This window comes from Hypomesus nipponensis, chromosome 2 (genome assembly GCF_054491055.1).
Source record: "Hypomesus nipponensis isolate SF chromosome 2, ASM5449105v1, whole genome shotgun sequence".
NCBI classification, from domain to species: domain Eukaryota; kingdom Metazoa; phylum Chordata; class Actinopteri; order Osmeriformes; family Osmeridae; genus Hypomesus; species Hypomesus nipponensis.
Window position 1 is genome coordinate 14,402,501 of NC_140362.1, and position 17,326 is coordinate 14,419,826.

The 17,326-nt window shown below is 51.6% G+C and overlaps 1 protein-coding gene across 2 annotated transcripts in view; it reads left to right on the forward strand.

Moving 5' to 3' along the window:
- Positions 1 to 17,326, forward strand: part of rims2a (regulating synaptic membrane exocytosis 2a) — a 106,291-nt gene that overhangs the window by 39,618 nt on the left and 49,347 nt on the right. For both annotated transcript variants that reach the window (XM_084707910.1, XM_084707920.1), the window contains 7 exons: positions 2,426 to 3,384; positions 10,254 to 10,468; positions 12,502 to 12,621; positions 14,699 to 14,798; positions 15,243 to 15,366; positions 15,521 to 15,567; positions 15,862 to 15,974. In XM_084707910.1, the coding sequence (XP_084564036.1) occupies positions 2,426 to 3,384; positions 10,254 to 10,468; positions 12,502 to 12,621; positions 14,699 to 14,798; positions 15,243 to 15,366; positions 15,521 to 15,567; positions 15,862 to 15,974 (1,678 nt within the window). The remainder of the gene's footprint in view (positions 1 to 2,425; positions 3,385 to 10,253; positions 10,469 to 12,501; positions 12,622 to 14,698; positions 14,799 to 15,242; positions 15,367 to 15,520; positions 15,568 to 15,861; positions 15,975 to 17,326) is intronic.

The following is a 17,326-nucleotide window of genomic DNA, read 5'->3' on the forward strand; positions in this document are numbered from 1 at the left end:
GCTTGTGGCATTCCTTTGGTTTGTAATGGAACATCAGCATAGCCTCCGGCCAGCCCCGGGATAGGGGCAGCTCACTCCTGTCCTCCAACACTCCTAACATTTGGTGTTACCTAACCCTCTTCTAGGTGTGGGTCAGATCGCAGATGTGTTGTTTGGGGTTAATGGCCCAAAATGAAGCTGGAGAGAGAGAGATAGAGCGAGAGCGCGAGAGAGAAAAAAGAAAGAGAGGTAAGAAAAAGGAATGCCTGGATGGGGGGAAAAGAGAGAAACAAAGAGGCAGAGAGAGAGAATGAGAGAGAGAGAGAGAGAGAGCAAGAGAGCACACAGTCCGGGCTTTTCCGTGCTACTGTAAATCAGTTTGCAGCTCTGACGGTTGCAGATGCTGGGTGTTAATGTATGTCTGATAACCTCCTTTTATGATAACCCACATCAAGCCTTCATGATTTGTCACCGCTCACACACCCTCCCCGAGCGCCAGGAAAGGTTTATCATACCGGATCCTCCCCTCCTCCTCCTCCTCCCTCCCTCCCCTCCTCCACCTTATCCTCCTCCTTCCATCCTCGCTCCTCACGACACCTCCCCTCACCCTACCGTCCTCATGTCCCCAATCGCCTTCCTCCATCTTGCATGCCCTTCCCCCAGCCCCAGCCCCAGCCTCAGCCCCAGCCTCAGCCCTCTCTTTCTTGCCTTGCACAATGATACGCGGTCTGTACTTCAGACGCAGTTAGCTGCTTACGTCGGTGGTGAAGAATGCCACAGAAAGTCGTGACGGAGTAAAGAATAGGGGCAAAGAATAGAGAGGAGCGCTATGGCGAGGAGGGGAGAGGAGAGATCATAGCAGCCCAGCTTCTGCGTACGTCACTATCCTACACCACCAGCCTGCTATCGCCACCATGCAGTGGGTGTCCTGAATACACAATACTGTCTGTCTGCATCTCCCCCCCCCTCCACCCTCTTTTCCCCTGTATGTGTGCGTGTTGCAACACACTTGTCTTTGTGTGTCACATGGGCCTGAATTCAGATGTGGTATCAGCGTAGTGTGTCCTCGTTGAGCTGGTGAGCACAGAGAGATCAGCTGGCAGTGTGCACCACTGACAGAAGGTCCTGTGTGAAGGGCCTCCTCACACTACGGGGCCCGAGCTCCAATGGCGCCGATGCCAGCCAGCAGCCGTTGTGCCCTTGAGCGAGGCATTTAACCAAGGAAGCTTTGAATTTGACCCCAACATGAGTGCGAGGCTCTCGTGGGGCCTCAAATGGGGCGTTGGGACTGAAAAAGAACGCATATTCGTCGAAAAATGAGTGAATCATGATTGGCTAATGATAAGCGAGTTAATACGACATTGCAGCTGAAGATTTCGACTTTTCGGTGTTTGGCCCGAGAGGCCACGTTAGGCTTGAACAGTGTGTGTGTCGTAAGAACATGTGCCAGGCAGTTGGAGCCTGTCGGGGTGCTGTGTATGTGTGTTCATGTGTGTGTGTGTGTGTGCATGGGGTTCATGTGTGTGTGTGTGCGTGTGCATGGGGACAGTCTGGGAGTGTGTGGCTGTGTCCGTGTATGTGTGCCTGAGGGCTGTATGTGTGAGTTTGTGAGGGGGCTGATTGTTTGTGTTCCGGGCTGTGTGTGTGTGTGCGTGTTAGAGAGAGAGAGCGTGTGTAGGAAGAGTGAGAAAGAGAGAGAGGATGTACAGCACTATTTCATAACAGCAACCCTAAGGGGGCATCGGCCCAGGGCCTTGGGGGCATACTAAGAGCTCTTACTGAAGCATTTCCCCCACCATCACACACACCACAGCCGTAGGGGTGAGACTGTAGAGTCAGCAAGGGAAGTGCCTCTGAGAGAACTGTGTGTGTGTGTGTGTGTGCTGCCTGCCTGCCTGCCATCCAACTCTGGGCTTGTGAATGAAGGACAGTTGCAGGGATTTATTATGCAACAGCCAGCCCCAATACTGTCTTTCCTTAGCCTAACCTAAACTGACCTGGTCAGGTCTTATATGGTCTGACCTGGCCTGGTGTGGTCGAGCAAACAATAATTCACAGGTGATACTGAAGTTTGATTGGCCAGAGCTGCTCTGGAACAGCCTAGTGAGTGAGACAAGTGAGTGAGCTAGCCAATCACACGGCACAGTAAGCTAGCCAATCACATGGCAGCTGGAGCCGGGAACTTTGGGTGATTAATGAGCCCCTATGAAATCTATGGAAGGTTGTCAGGTACAAAATGAAAGGGACGCTTCAGAGAACAACTTAAACATTACTGTACTTTTTAAATTCACGTTTTCTTCTCTTCCTTTTGGAGTCTGAGAAGAGATTTTAAAAAAATATTTCGACCTAAGCTCCTCCCACGCCTGTGGTGGCCAATCATAACCTCGACATCCTCTCCCTCGTCTCTCTAACCGACCGCCTCTCCCCATGTGCTCTTGATTGACAGGAAAAGAAGCCCATCGGCATCCAGGGATCCAAACCAAAAATACAACCAAAGGGAGGAGCGGGGCGACCACTCGCAGTATGCCCCCGGGGTCGGCGGAGGCATGCCCAGATCACCGTCCGACTACGGGGACGGAGACCCGCGGCGGGGGGCGCCTCGGGGCTCGCCCATGCACCCGGACGCCAACGCCGCCAGGGCCAGTTACCGGGGGGAACGAGGCCGCTGGCACTCGCAAGAGTACCCCCTGGACCAGGAGTACCCGCCGCTAGACGACGCGCCGCCCTCCGAGTACGAGATGCAGCGTCAGCGCCAGGAGGAGTACCAGAGCCGGTACCGCTCGGACCCCAACTTGGCGCGGTACCCGGTGAAGCCGCAGCCGTACGAGGAGCAGATGCGCATGCACGCCGAGGTGGGCCGGGCGCGCCACGAGCGCCGCCACAGCGACGTGTCGCTGGCGTACACCGAGATGGACGAGGCGGAGATGGGGCCCGTGCGGCTGTCGCGGCAACACCTGACGGAGCGCCGGCCGCCCATGGTGGGTCAGAGGTCTTACTCGATGGACCGCTCCTCGCCGGGGCCCCCGGGCTCGGGCATGGGGGCCGGCCACCGGGGGTCCAACCACAGCCCGCCCACCCCGCACCGGAGCCCCGTCCTGGGGGAGAGGGGGGACCTGCGCCGGGGGGAGGACCCCATGAGGAGGGGGGGCCAGCACCACCTGGACCCCAGCTCGGCGGTGAGGAAGACCAAGAGGGAGAAGATGGAGACCATGCTGAGGAACGACTCGCTCAGCTCCGACCAGTCCGAGTCGGTGCGCCCGCCCCCGCCCAAGCCTCACAAGACCAAGCGGGGCGGGAAGATGAGGCAGGTGTCTCTCAGCAGCTCGGAGGAGGAGCTGGCCACCACGCCCGAGTACACCAGCTGTGAGGACGTGGAGATTGAGAGTGAGTCTGTCAGCGAAAAAGGTAGGGAACTTGACCTCCTTCTCTCCGCCCCTCCATCCCTCTCTGTCTGTCTGTCTCTCTCTCTCTCTCTCTCTCTCTCTCTCTCTCTCTCTCTCTCTCTCTCTCTCTCTCTCTCTCTCTCTCTCTCTTACTCTTCTTAGTCAGAGGGTTCGGTGGTTAGCACCACACCTATGTGTGTGTGTGTGTGTGTGTTTGTATAAGCCGCATATACGGGGTGTTCAGCTTTGGTGAGGACATCCGCTGGCCAAATGTGTGTCCTGTCTGTGTGAGTGTCTGTGTGTGTAGGGTACATGTGGGTACAGTGTGTTTGTGTGTGTAGGTGGATGTGTGTGGATGTGTGTGTGTGAGTGTGACTCCTCTTTCAGACGGTGTGTAAGGCCTGGGTTGGTTCCAGTCACTCAGAGAAAGCTGCAGCACCCAGAGCCTTAGAACAATGTCATCAGGTCTGGATATTAATTAATAGAGGTGGAGGCTGATGTAATTAAATGTTGGTGGGCTAATTAAACCTTCCCACTGCTGGATTCTCCAAGACCAAAGCATTGGTGCCTCAGCATCAGAGATTTGGAGTACACATGGATGGATCGAGTGTGGCTAGGCTAGGCTACATTTTCAACCTCCTCCCAGAGAGAGAGATTAGGCTGTGTGTGTAGTCTGAATACAAGTGTATACCTAACACAGAAGCTCAGGCCCCTACATGGATCTAATTGTCTTCCGCAGCTTGGAGTGAGATCCTCAATGACCCTGTTTGAGAACATACCTGTGGTGGATGAAAGGCCAATGAGAGGAGAAGGAACACGGCTATGTGCCTCCGCCCTGCTTTTCAGACCTCCTTTACTTACATTTACATTTGTTCATTTAGCAGACGCTTTTATCCAAAGCGACTTCCAAGAGAGAGCTTTACAAAGTGCATAGGTCACTATGCATGTGCAAGGTTACTTCAGAAGCAACAAGGAGACCCATCGAAATGTCCCACAGTTAACTCTCAGTCCCTACCCTGCACCTGTCTGTTCGTGGGAAACAGGGAAATGTTTATGGACAGGGGCAGACACACACACTCTCTTTCTCTCCTTCTGTCTGAATTAAACCTGTTTTGTACAGAATTAACATCCAAAGCGATCCTTCTAGCATTTGGCCACTTGAATGCGCTCGCGGTCGACAGTGGTCGTAATTGCAAATTGATTTTGTTGTCAAAGCTGTAATTATAGGGGCCTTTGCCTTGGAGACGTCAGAATCGCTTGACAACACAGAGGAGGGAGGTCTGGGTGACCAGAAATGACAGGGGAAAGATGGATGTGGGAGGAGAGTAGAGAGGACAAGGAGAAGAGAGAGAGAGAGAGAGAGAGAGAGAGAGAGAGAGAGAGTTGGAGGAGGGTAGATGGGGAGGTGGAGATTGAGAAGTGTTTTTGTAGCACCTCTCTGGAGGGAAACACAGTCAGTCAGGCTTACTTATGTAAGTGTCCCCATCACAAAGGCACACGCACACACAAACACACACACACACAGGCTTGGCTGGGCTACATTATTGATGTGAGGACTTTCCAGGTTTACAGGATAGGTAGACAGAGGGAGAGGGAGAGAGAGAGACAGACAGAGAGACAGAGAGAAAGAAATAGAGCGAGTTATTCTTAGGGTTTGGGTAGGACTGAGTCAGTACCTGTGTGCCTCTCACACAGGAGGGAAGAGGAGAGGTGAGAAAGGGAAAAAGAAAGAAAGAGAGAAAGCATATTTTGGCCATGTGGTCACTCGGCCTGTTGGAGCTGTTCAGTGAATGTGTGTGTGCCTTTCGAGTGCCCGAGGGTGAAGGGGTGTGGCGGGGGTGTTAAAAGATGGACAGGTAATGGTGAGCTAAGCAGGTCTCACTATGCTCTGTAACCCCGGGGTCCCTGGTTGAGGCATAGGTGAGGAGGCGGGGACTGGAGGGAAGAGGAACGGGGGGGGGGGGGGGTGTTGTAGGAGGGAGGAGGAGGGTGGAGGGGTGTGCCAGCCGTAATGTGCCTGGCTCATGCGCGCCAGGGCTGGAGACTGATTTAGTGAGACGTCCCTCTCCTTCAGTTTTCCTGCCTATTGATCCTCCGACATGCTGTCTCATAAGAGTGCCGAGCGGACAGAAAGAGAGAGGAGAGGGGAGCAGAAGGGAGGAGCGGCACGGATAGAAGGAGGTGGATCGGACAAGGAAGGAGAGGCGGTCTGCTACCGGTTTCAACAGTGTGTAAAAAAAAAAAAAGGAACATCTTCCAGAACCATGGGTGCCACGAGGAATCATCTGGGTCCTCACGAGACGTCTTTAACGGTCTGCCTCCTCCCAAAACAACCCCCCCCTCCCCTCCCTCCCCAATCTCCTCTCCTCACGGATACTATGTTTAAACACACACAATGTTTCACCTCTCTCTCTTTCTGCTCTCGCCCCCAGAATTGTAGTAAAAACAGCGTCAATAATTAATGATCCAATTAATAGTTTACACTGGTTTTTATTGAGTTGTCAAAGTGATGGAGAGCCTGCTGGCGCTGAACTCTCTCCTTGCTCCCCAGGCTCCTCCTCAGCCCTGAATCAGCAGTTTGCAGGGGCCACGGAGCGAGGGAGGCATGGAGGGAGTGCAGGAGGGATGGAGGGAAAGAGGGAGGGATGGAGGGAGGGAAGTAGAGAGTAGGGGGAAAGCGCAGAATTGGGGTAGGGAGAGAGAGCGATAGGAGGGAGAGTTGGAAAAGGGAGGCAGGCAAGCAGGGAGGGAGGGAGGGAGGGAGGGAGGGAGGGAGGGAGGGAGGGAGGGAGGGAGGGAGGGAGGGAGGGAGGGAGGGAGGGAGGGAGGGAGGGAGGGAGGGAGGGAGGGAGGGAGGGAGGGAGGGAGGGAGACTGGGAGGCGGGCCGATGTGGATGCAGGCTGACAGACAGATAGACAGACAAGATAGTGAGACAGATCCAATGACAGGCAGGCAGAGACAGTCATACAGGCAGGCAGGCAGGCAGGCAGGCAGGAAAATACGTAGATAGACAGGCAGGCAGGCAGGCTGGCTACAGTCTGCTGATGCTCACAATTCATGGCAGTGATGAGTTTCCTTCTGCTTGGAAACACACACGAGCCCTGGCTGGCTGAGCAGGCACACACACACACACACACGCACAGAAGATGCGATCCGCTTCATTGTGGTACGAACATTAATGGACAGATAATGAGCGAGGGCCAGGTGTGTCTGAGTGGATGTGTGTGTGTCTGTGTGCGGTCGCCAGCTGTTGGCGAGGCGGGGCACACTGTCCCCATACAGGCATCATGTTTCTGTCTGGGAGGAGTCCTCTCTGACACAGACCGAATGGGGGAGGGATGGCGAGAGAGAGAGAAGAAAGGAGTCGGAATGGAAGAAGGAGGGAGAGACAGTGGGGTAGCAGGGGAGGAGGGACGGAGGACGGAGGGAGAAAGGGAGGGAGAGGGAGAGAGGAAAAGAGGAAGAGAGGGAGCGAGGAAGAGAGGAAGAGAGGAAGAGAGGGAGACACACAAATGCACACGCGCAGACACTGTGACGACTGCGGAGAGCCAGAGGGCTGAAACACGTACAATGTGACAGAAAGTGAGGAATTTGATTGATCAAAAAATCAGGGTTCAAATATGAAGACACTAGTACCTCCTCTCAGGGTTTCTCATGGGAGAGCCTCGCTCCACCTGGGCCAGACGCTCTGGGCTGGACGTGTGGCACACAGCTCTCTGACACACACTTTGTGGGAACGGCCAGCCCGATTGGCACACACTGTACCTGGAGGCGTCTTCCTCTCACGGCGTTCCTCCTCCGAGGGCTCTGGTTGGGGAACGAGTTGCAGCTGTGCGGCTCATTAGAGGAGTGGGGAGAGAGAACCAGGTTAGCGTGTCCACCCGCGACCGGAACGTGAGGGGATTTGGGCTGCAGGGAAGGATCTGACTTTGGGAATGTCACAACTCTCTCACACACACACACACACACACACACACACATACACTAACATGGTTCTGTGCATTAGGAAAGAGCTAGAAGCGAACCGTTCCCATATGGACCCATTAGACCCCTCGCTGTACACAGGAAGTCAAACAAAGGAAGGGATGCGTGTATCAGGCCAGTCGCAGGATGAATTGTGACAGGATTTGACACGACCCTGTCTGCACCCCAGGTCATGGCACAACTCAGTAGAACAACAACGATATTCAGAGTACAACAGAGATACTCTAACACAGAGACAACAGCATGCGCTGGAATGATAAGAGATATGAACTATTCTATACGGTGTACAGTTCAGTATACAGTAACTAGGACACTAAACATAGACATGTCTTACTTTTCTATGTGGTGTGAATGTATGACCACACAGCACTGGAGTCAGAGTTGAAGACCTGGACCATTAAAAGCTTTTGAAGATCTGGACTTGGTTGTATTATGCTCAACTGTTCTGTGCTTTTAATGGTCACAACCAGATTAGGTCACTACTGTAAACAGAAATAAGATAATATGACGTTTTTTTTTTAATCAACACTGATCTTACAGTGTGAGATTCTAGGGAGCAATGCTAGGTTTAGATTCTCAAAAAAGAAGTCCTTTATTCTGTTCTTCACTGATTTAATAGGAGTAGAATAATGCGATAAGGTGTCAGTATGTCCTGGTTACGGTCACAGAACTTCTCCCAGCGCAGATTCCCCTCCCTCCCTCCCTCCCTCCCTCCCTCCCTCCCTCCCTCCCTCCCTCCCTCCCTCCCTCCCTCCCTCCCTCCCTCCCTCCCTCCCTCCCTCCCTCCCTCCCTCCCTCCCTCCCTCCCTCCCTCCCTCCCTCCCTCCCTCCCTCCCTCCCTCCCTCCCTCCCTCCCTCCCTCCCTCCCTCCCTCCTGTGGGAACCTACCTTCAATTCCAAATGTTTTCCCTCGTTTTAATTAGCTTGGTTTTTTAAGCCTCTTAATCAAATGGAAAGTTCCGGCATGTGTGCCCGTCCCCAGAGGGAGAGAGGAATGTTAGGACCACGGCAGAGATGAGGGGGATGTGTCTGTCAGGTACCACTACTTGAAAGGTTCACATCTCTGTTCGAAACTCTTTGGACACGTTGACCGAGAGAAAGAGAGAGAGAGAACCCAACATTTTAATGCAATTTCAGCCATTTGTCTCTCAAGTCTGCAGCAATTGCAGGATTGTAGCAATCAGGATGCCATCTTAAAAAGCTCTCTGTGGTGCACTTTAGATTGAGGCCAGTTAAAGTTACTGTGTCGGGCTACGACTGGCCCAGTTGACGGTGCTGTGTACTAGGGCTACGACTGGCCCAGTTGACGGTGCTGTGTACTAGGGCTACGACTGGCCCAGTTGACGGTGCTGTGTACTAGGGCTACGACTGGCCCAGTTGACGGTGCTGTGTACTAGGGCTACGACTGGCCCAGTTGACAGTGCTGTGTACTAGGGCTACGACTGGCCCAGTTGACGGTGCTGTGTACTAGGGCTACGACTGGCCCAGTTGACGGTGCTGTGTACTAGGGCTACGACTGGCCCAGTTGACGGTGCTGTGTACTAGGGCTACGACTGGCCCAGTTGACGGTGCTGTGACAGGGCCATGACTGGCCCAGTTAAGCTTATTACAGCGTTGGCTCACATCCACCTTCATGCTGCCTGATAAGATAAGCTGCAACGCTAACTCTGTTTGAACAAGACGAGTCAGTCTGCTGATTTAAAGTTACGAGTGGAGAGAAGAAGAGAGAGAGACAGATGTAGGGAAATAGAGAGAGGAAGAAGGAGAAAGAGATTGAGAGAGATAGGAAGGGAGATAGAGTGAAAGAGAGACATGGAGAGAGAGATAGACATAGAGAGAGGAAGAAGGAGAAAGAGAGAGAGAGTCATGGAGAGAGAGAGTCATGGAGAGAGAGATCGAGAGAGAGAGAGAGACAGAGAGAGAGAGAGAGAGAGAGAGAGAGAGAGACAGAGTGAAAGAGAGACGTGGAGAGAGCGAAAGAGAGAGCGAGAGATCTGCGGCTTGTTTCTGAAAGCCCGGCAGCTAAACAGCATGTCAGTGTGGAGAGGATGAGAGGAAACAAGGATGAATAATATATGAGGTGTGAGACCTGGGCTGCCTGCGACCTGCCCTCTCCTCCATCCTTCCATCCCTCCATGCCTTTCCTCCCGAGTGAGAGATGGAGGGAGCAGAGGAGCTGGAATGGAGAGAACACTTAACCGTGAGAATGTCTGTGTCTGCGTAAAGCACCTCAAATGTACTTCAGGTGTGCGTGCGTTTTTTGGGTTCATGTCCCATAATTGTGTGTGTTTGTGACTTGATGGAACAGATATCTATCTGTGTATGCGGATGTCCATGTCTGGTGTGCGTGCGTTTGTGTGTGATTTTTTTCTTGCATCCTCACTGGTTCCTATCGCTGTTCTCTCTCTCTTGTATGTGTGTGTTTGGTGTGTGTATGTGCGTCTGTGTGTGTGTGTGTGCTGGTGCTCATCATGCATGTATATGTGTATGCGCGTGTACGTGTGCTCGTGTGCGCCTGAATGTGTTTTTGTTCCCCGCGTGCGTGCGCGTGCCTACGCTTGCTTGTGCGTCTGCCTGTGCGTGTGCGCGTGTGCCCGTGGGTGTGTGTGCGTGCGTGCGTGTGTGCCTGTGTGCGTGTGTGTGTGTGTGTGTGTGTGGTCCGTCCACAGGAGATTTGGATGGCCACTGGTGGGACCATTCTTCCTGGCACAGCAGTGAGGCCTCCCCAATGTCTTTGGTGAGACATGCGGAGTCCTGTCCTCGCCCCCCCCCTCCCCCCTCCCCCCTCCCCCTCTACCCCCCCCCCCCCCATCCCCCCTCTGACATCTCATGTTTTTCTTTGTTTTATTTACACCTCTCGCATGTGTCTTTCTGTTTTTCTTTCTGTTTCTATCCCACACCTGTAGGGGGCAGTCAATGGGGAAAAAGAAAAACATTTGAGCAGGCATTTATGTCCGACCCGACACAGCCTTTATCTGAGAGGCAAAAGAAAATGGTTCGCTTTGGGGGCCACTCCTTTGAAGAGGACATGGAGTGGTATGAGCCCCCGGTTAAAGACTCTGGGGTTGACACGTGCAGTAGTACTACCCTAAATGAGGACCATAGCCATAGCCATGAGAAGGTACCGCCAACTCATCTAGCCTGCATTCTCTCCCTTTTGTTTTTGAGTTGTGAGTTATTGACCTACCTCATCCAGTCTCTGTTGATATCTGTCACTGATTGTGAGTAGGTGAGATGTTTGTTTATGTTTTCTTTGGTTGTTTTGAATATTAATTCCCCTTGAGCTCCCCCTTGATTGTTTTTTTTGTGATTGACTGCACCTTTGCTGGGTGGGGCCTAATGAGGAAGTGTTGTGGTGCCTCTTGCTTGCTCTGCTGTTTGTTCCCTACAAAAGAATAGTTTTGCACCGTTATGTTTCAAAAGACCAAACTGAACCCTTTCTGTTTGTTATTGCACACTGGATCAACTCCAGCTGCATGTCAGTCACTCTCAGAGTTCTAGTGACCTGGCGGCCATCTTAACTTGTCATGGACGCCTCTAACACAGGTTCCTTCTTCTAGCTGTCATGACCCCCACCCCCACCCCTGCAACTACAAACACACACACAAATACGACCTCATCCAAAGCACCCCACCCCCAGTTCACATGACTCTCAAAACATCAAACGAGCATACTCTAGACCAAGGACAGTTGGATTTGTTTTGCACTGACAAAAAAAAAAAGTTTTTCTTTTTTCCCCTGTCCGCTGTCACGTGTGATGTAAACTTTGTTTTCTCCTTCTTCATCCGGGTGGCGTGCATCTGTGTCCTTCATGGTGTTGGGGGTGTCGGCTCCCTACTGATCTGGTTTCTCTCTCCTCATGTTTGAGTGTTCCACTTGAGAGCTGTACAGTGTGTGTGTAGCGGAGCGGTGAAGCAAGGCTGCTCCCAAACTCACATCAACTCTGGGGGTAGCAGGGTTTTTGGGGGAGGGGGTGGGGGGTACTTGGGCTAAAACTATGATTGGGGCAGGTGCTTGGGCTGGAATTAGGGCTAAACCTGGGCTAGAGACTGAAACAGTACTACAGGTAGGGATGCAATAGGACTAAAGCTTAGTTAAAGATAGGACTAAGCCTAAGGATGGGTAGCACTTAGGCTAGAGCTGGCATAGGACTAAGACTACGGCTGGGATAGGACTATGGCTAGGGCTGGGATAGGACTAAGATTAGGCCAGGATAGGACTAAGGCTAGGGCTGGGATAGGACTAAGACTAGGACTGGGATAGGACTAAGGCTAGGGCTGGGATAGGACTAAGACTAGGGCTGGGATAGGACTAAGACTGGGGCTGGTATAGGACTAAGACTGGGGCTGGGATAGGACTAAGACTGGGGCTGGTATAGGACTAAGACTAGGGCTGGGATAGGACTAAGACTGGGGCTGGTATAGGACTAAGACTAGGGCTGGGATAGGACTAAGACTGGGGCTGGGATAGGACTAAGACTAGGGCTGGGATAGGACTAAGACTGGGGCTGGTATAGAGGAAAGTGTGAGTTTGGGGCTTCCTGCTCTACTTTGCATGGAACTCTGTCTTCATGTCTCCCCAGTGCATCTCCATGTTGGCAGGGTCCCACAAACTGCTGAGGATAATGACCATGCACTTAAAAACTCAGTCACAGACAGAACAAAGTATTCTGTCTCTGCTGAATATTTCATGTACGTTAGAAAGATTATCCCCTATATATTGACATCGCTATTAAACAACAGAAAACAGACTCCTGTTACTGAACTGTACACACGCTTTGGTTGTGCTTCTGCAGGGGGCGTTTTATGATAAATTAGGATACAATTTAATTTGCCTCATATTATCTAATTGGGACATCCAGTAATCCTGAAGAAAATCCAGATTACGTAATCTGAAAGAGGAACGCTAAAGAGCCCTAATGAGCAGATTAGATAAACCAACGGGGTTTGTGTGATCCTTCCCTCCTATACAATGACATTGAATTGATAGTCCCCTCTCCTCTCTTACCCCAACACCCCTCCCCACACACATCTCCTCCACCCCACAACTTTCAGTATCATGATGGCATGTGTTTTTACTGAAGTAGTCTGATGTCTTGCGAATCGGTCGTAAAACACGTCTGTGTGTGTATGTGTGTTGTCGCTAACCTTGTAGCACCCGGTGACATGGCAACCTTCCAAAGATGGCGATCGTCTGATTGGTCGGATCTTGCTCAACAAGCGTCTCAAGGATGGCAGCGTGCCAGCAGACTCGGGAGCGTTGCTGGGACTGAAGGTGAGGACCTGTCTGGTCGCACACACATGCATAATCACACACACACACGCACACACACAGTGTCATTTCAAAGAGATATTTGGCTGTTTGGCAACCCTTGGCTGCAGATGATTGATTACTCTATTGTTTTATTCAATATAAATATTCATTAGCATCCTAATTAGCCCACTGATTGATATTAATGGAGTGTGTTTGATATTGAACACTGTAGTTTTCCAAACATGCTCAATCTGAATCGTTTTAATGAACTACATTTCTCGCTCCACTGGCCACAAACAGATTACTGTGACCCTGTCAGTCTCCCTGCTAAAATCAAACTATTGAATATGACTCCATATTTGTACACTCTTGTCCTAATTCCATCAATGCACAGTAGCGGGTGCCCTTCTGATGTTATAGCCTGGCCTTTCTAAACTCCCTGCAGGGCTGCCCCTACCCCCGGCCTCATCCCAGATCACCATGTGGTCGCAGATAGAGGGATGTGGTTCCTTCCTTTTATGGAGTCCTTAGAGGTCTTTAGAGATGGAGAGTGAAAGAGAGGAAGTAACAGAGGGAGAGAAGGGTGAGAGAGAGATGGAGAGACGGTGAAAGAGAGAAAGAGTGGAAGAGAGAGAGACGGAGAGAGGGAGAGAGAAGGAGAGGAAAGAAAGAAAGAAAGAGAGAGAGAGGGAAAGTGACAGAGAGTAAGAGATAGGGAGAGAGACAGAAAGAAAAGGAGAGAAAGAAACAAACGAGAGAGAAAGAGAGAGAGAGAGAGAGAGAGAGAGAGAGAGAGAGAGAGAGAGAGAGAGAGACCATCAGGATAGAACAGGAGAGTGGCAAGATGAGAAAATCATTACTGATTGAATGAACATCCTGAATGGCCATGTTTGTGACTGGCCAGTGCCTTTCTGTCATCTCAGCAACAGCAGCAAGTCAACCAGCCAACCAGTTGACCAAATAACCAGTCAGCCAGACTGCCAACTAGGTTGTCCCCTCCCCTCCCCTCCCCTCCCCTCCCCTCCCCTCCCCTCCCCTCCCCTCCCCTCCCCTCCCCTCCCCTCCCCTCCCCTCCCCTCCCCTCCCCTCCCCTCCCCTCCCCTCCCCTCCCCTCCCCTCCCCTCCCCTCCCCTCCCCTCCCCTCCCTTCATCTCCTCTCGCAGGCCCAAGCTTGTTACATAAAACCATTTCATCTGGCGGACCTCCCTAAGCTCCTTTGTATGTTGGCATTCAGCTGCCATTAAGAGGGGTTTTATTAGACTGATGCCCACAGAGAGAGAGCGGCCCAGGCTTTTACAACACAGCTCTGCCCTGCAGGGCTGGGGACTTTCAGCACCATGGAGAGCACCAGAGCAGGCCCCGGGGAGAACACACACACACACTTATACAGGCAACACACACACACACCCACACAAACATGTACTGACAACACACACACGCATATGCACGCAACACACACACACACAAATATGTACACACCGGCATGGACACGCACACATGCACACGTATACACACACTTGTATGTACTTTTTTCATTGACCCTTAACATGTTATCCTTTTTGTCATCAAAGAATGAAAGACCTTGCAGGCGATGAGTGAATGTATGACATCATAGGGATTGGTGCAAAGCTGACTGAATCAGTTCTCTGCTAGGTGCTCTGTTGGGTCAGATTTACTGTATGGCCTCATTCAATCAGGGAGGTGTCCAGGATTTTCGAACATAATACTGTACAACCCTGTCTACTCTACAGAGTGATTGAAGAGACATGTCTAAAGAGTTTGGTTGCACTGCCTGATATTCCAGTATCAGATCCACTTGTATTTATTCTGTACTTAGGCCACCTAGTCTGAAGCTAGCCTGGGTTAAATACTATTTGCAAATACAGCCAAATATATAAAGCAACTTGCAACCAAGTTCAATGACAGCAATGGGTCAGTCCCAACAGGAGTGTCTACACTGAAGCAAACAACATTAAACAAGAAACAAAGTAAAAGACCCACTAATTGAATTTGTATTGGCTGAGTTGAGGTAAAGTGTCATGACCTGAGTGACCTGTGTGACCTGAGTGACCTGAGTGACCTCTGTGACCCTCCTCAGGTGGTGGGTGGGAAGATCACAGAGTCGGGCCGGCTGTGTGCTTTCATCACCAAGGTCAGAAGAGGAAGCCTGGCGGACACAGTGGGCCACCTTCGACCAGGTACACACCCACCACACCTGCACACTGACCAGTAGACCAGCTACACACCCACCACACCTGCACACTGACCAGTAGACCAGCTACACACCCACCACACCTGCACACTGACCAGTAGACCAGCTACACACCCACCACACCTGCACACTGACCAGTAGACCAGCTACACACCCACCACACCTGAACACTGACCAGTAGACCAGCTACACACCCACCACACCTGAACACTGACCAGTAGACCAGCTACACACCCACCACACCTGAACACTGACCAGTAGACCAGCTACACACCCACCACACCTGAACACTGACCAGTAGACCAGCTACACACCCACCACAGCTGCAAACTCTCCCACCTGACTGATGATATGGTGTCTTATGCTCCAGACACATGGACCCTGAGACAGGGTGTACTGTGCAGTCATTATGTATGTGTGTACCTTATAGGTGACCAAGTGTTGGAGTGGAATGGCAGACATTTACAAGGAGCCACGTTTAAAGAAGTTTACAATATTATCCTTGAGTCCAAACCTGAGCCCCAGGTGGAGCTGGTGGTCTCTCGACCTATAGGGTAAGACCTTACAACAACCTCCTGGCCTATAGGCTTAGTTGTTTCAAAGAGGAGACGGTGTATAGACCACATAGACCTCAGAATGTTTCCATATTTGACCTGTTTTTTTCTCTCTCCTCCCACCTCCTCGCCCTCCCTCTCTCTGTGTTTTCAGAGATATTCCTAGGATACCAGACAGCACACATGCACAACTGGAATCAAGTGAGTCGTCTCTGTCTGGTTGTCTTTCTGTACCTGTCTAAGAACTTTCTAGACATTTTCTTCACCTAAAAATATCACTCCTCTCAAATCTCAGGAGGTGATGCTACCTCGCCTGCTCTCTCTCTCTCTCTCTCTCTCTCTCTCTCTCTCTCTCTCTCTCTCTCCCCTTCTCTGCATGTTAATTGATCCAGAGTGTTACCAAATCCACTTACATTTCCCATCAACCAGAATCAATCATTTGTAACCTGAATGTCAGATTTGATCATGATGTGATGGTCCTCGTTCCCGTGACAGGTTCGAGTTCCTTCGAGTCCCAGAAGATGGACCGCCCCTCCATCTCCGTCACGTCTCCCATGAGCCCCAGCGTCCTGAGGGACGCGCCCCAGTACCTGTCAGGGCAGCTCTCAGTGAGTACCCACAACGCACCTGGGGGGCATTAACTGGCTAGAACAACGAGTGTAGGTCCATGTGGGATCAGGGGCTCCACACAGGGAATGCACAGCATCACCTCCAGGTCTTTGTTATCACTCTCCACTGCTGTCGTATTTTGACCTTGTTGGCCTGGCGTTCGGGCTTCACACGCCACTCAGTCCAAGGCTTAGTACGCCGGTCTCTCCACGGACCCCCCTCATTCGAAAGGTTTGGGGAAAAAAAGGCGGCACTCCTGAAAGTGCCGCGTTGCACGCGGACCGGCGTGACAGCAAGCTGCGTTAGTGACTTGAGAAGGAAATGAAGCGAACGACAAGAGGGAGGGAGGGAGGGAGGGAGGGAGGGAGGGAGGGAGGGAGGGAGGGAGGGAGGGAGGGAGGGAGGGAGGGAGGGAGGGAGGGAGGGAAATGGGGGAAAGGGAGGGGAGGGTTTGATGGGGCCCGTGCTGTTCCGTGTCGTCGTGGTGCCGTTGAGATGATTTCATCTTCGTCTTCTACAGTTCTCCGTATGAGAGCACGACAGAGCTCGGCGAGAACAATCTGGTAGCACAGACTCCTCCCCCCTCGCCCCCTCCCCCTCCCCCCGAGGCATGTATCCTGTACTTATGACGCATGTAAGGCTTCTCAGCCTATCACCAGCCAGCCGTCATGTCTGCAGTCTCCACCTGTAGCCCTGCACACTGGGCTTCGGAACTTCTCAGCTTCTATGAATGGGGCTGACCTTGAAGCACAAACAGAAGAATCAGACTGCAAATCAAATCAAATGTATTTGTATAGCCCTTTTTACACGCAAGCATGTCACAGAGGGCTTCACATACGCCCATAGAATTGCCCCTCAACTAACCTAAATCCTCAAGGAAGACAAGGAAAAACTCCCATAAAAAAGCCTTGTATAAAATTCCGCAGCCATTATACCTGTGCAGAGTAATTTGGTGCAGTTAGGAATCGAAATATGCCTCTTTTTTTCATCCAATTTGTGTTCGGTGGAACAATTGGAATGGCGTCATTGTGATGCCGGGGCAGTTGATTAGAGAAGTTGTGTTCCACGAAGCAGAGAGAAGGGAATGTTTAATTATGATGAGTCATCAGTAATATTTCTCCTGGAGTCGGAGTGTGTTGTCTTGGAGGGGAACCAGGCCCGACAGGCTCCCAGACAATAACGGCCAAACACACCAGGGAATAGGAGACACTGATTGACATAAATGAACAAAGGAACTGTACACCGCACACAAACAATAAGAAGATAATAATAATAATTGAACCTCCTGCTCGAGATGTCATTGTGTTGTTGTCCTGCTGTTGTTGTTGTTGTTGTGTTTGTGGCGTGTTTG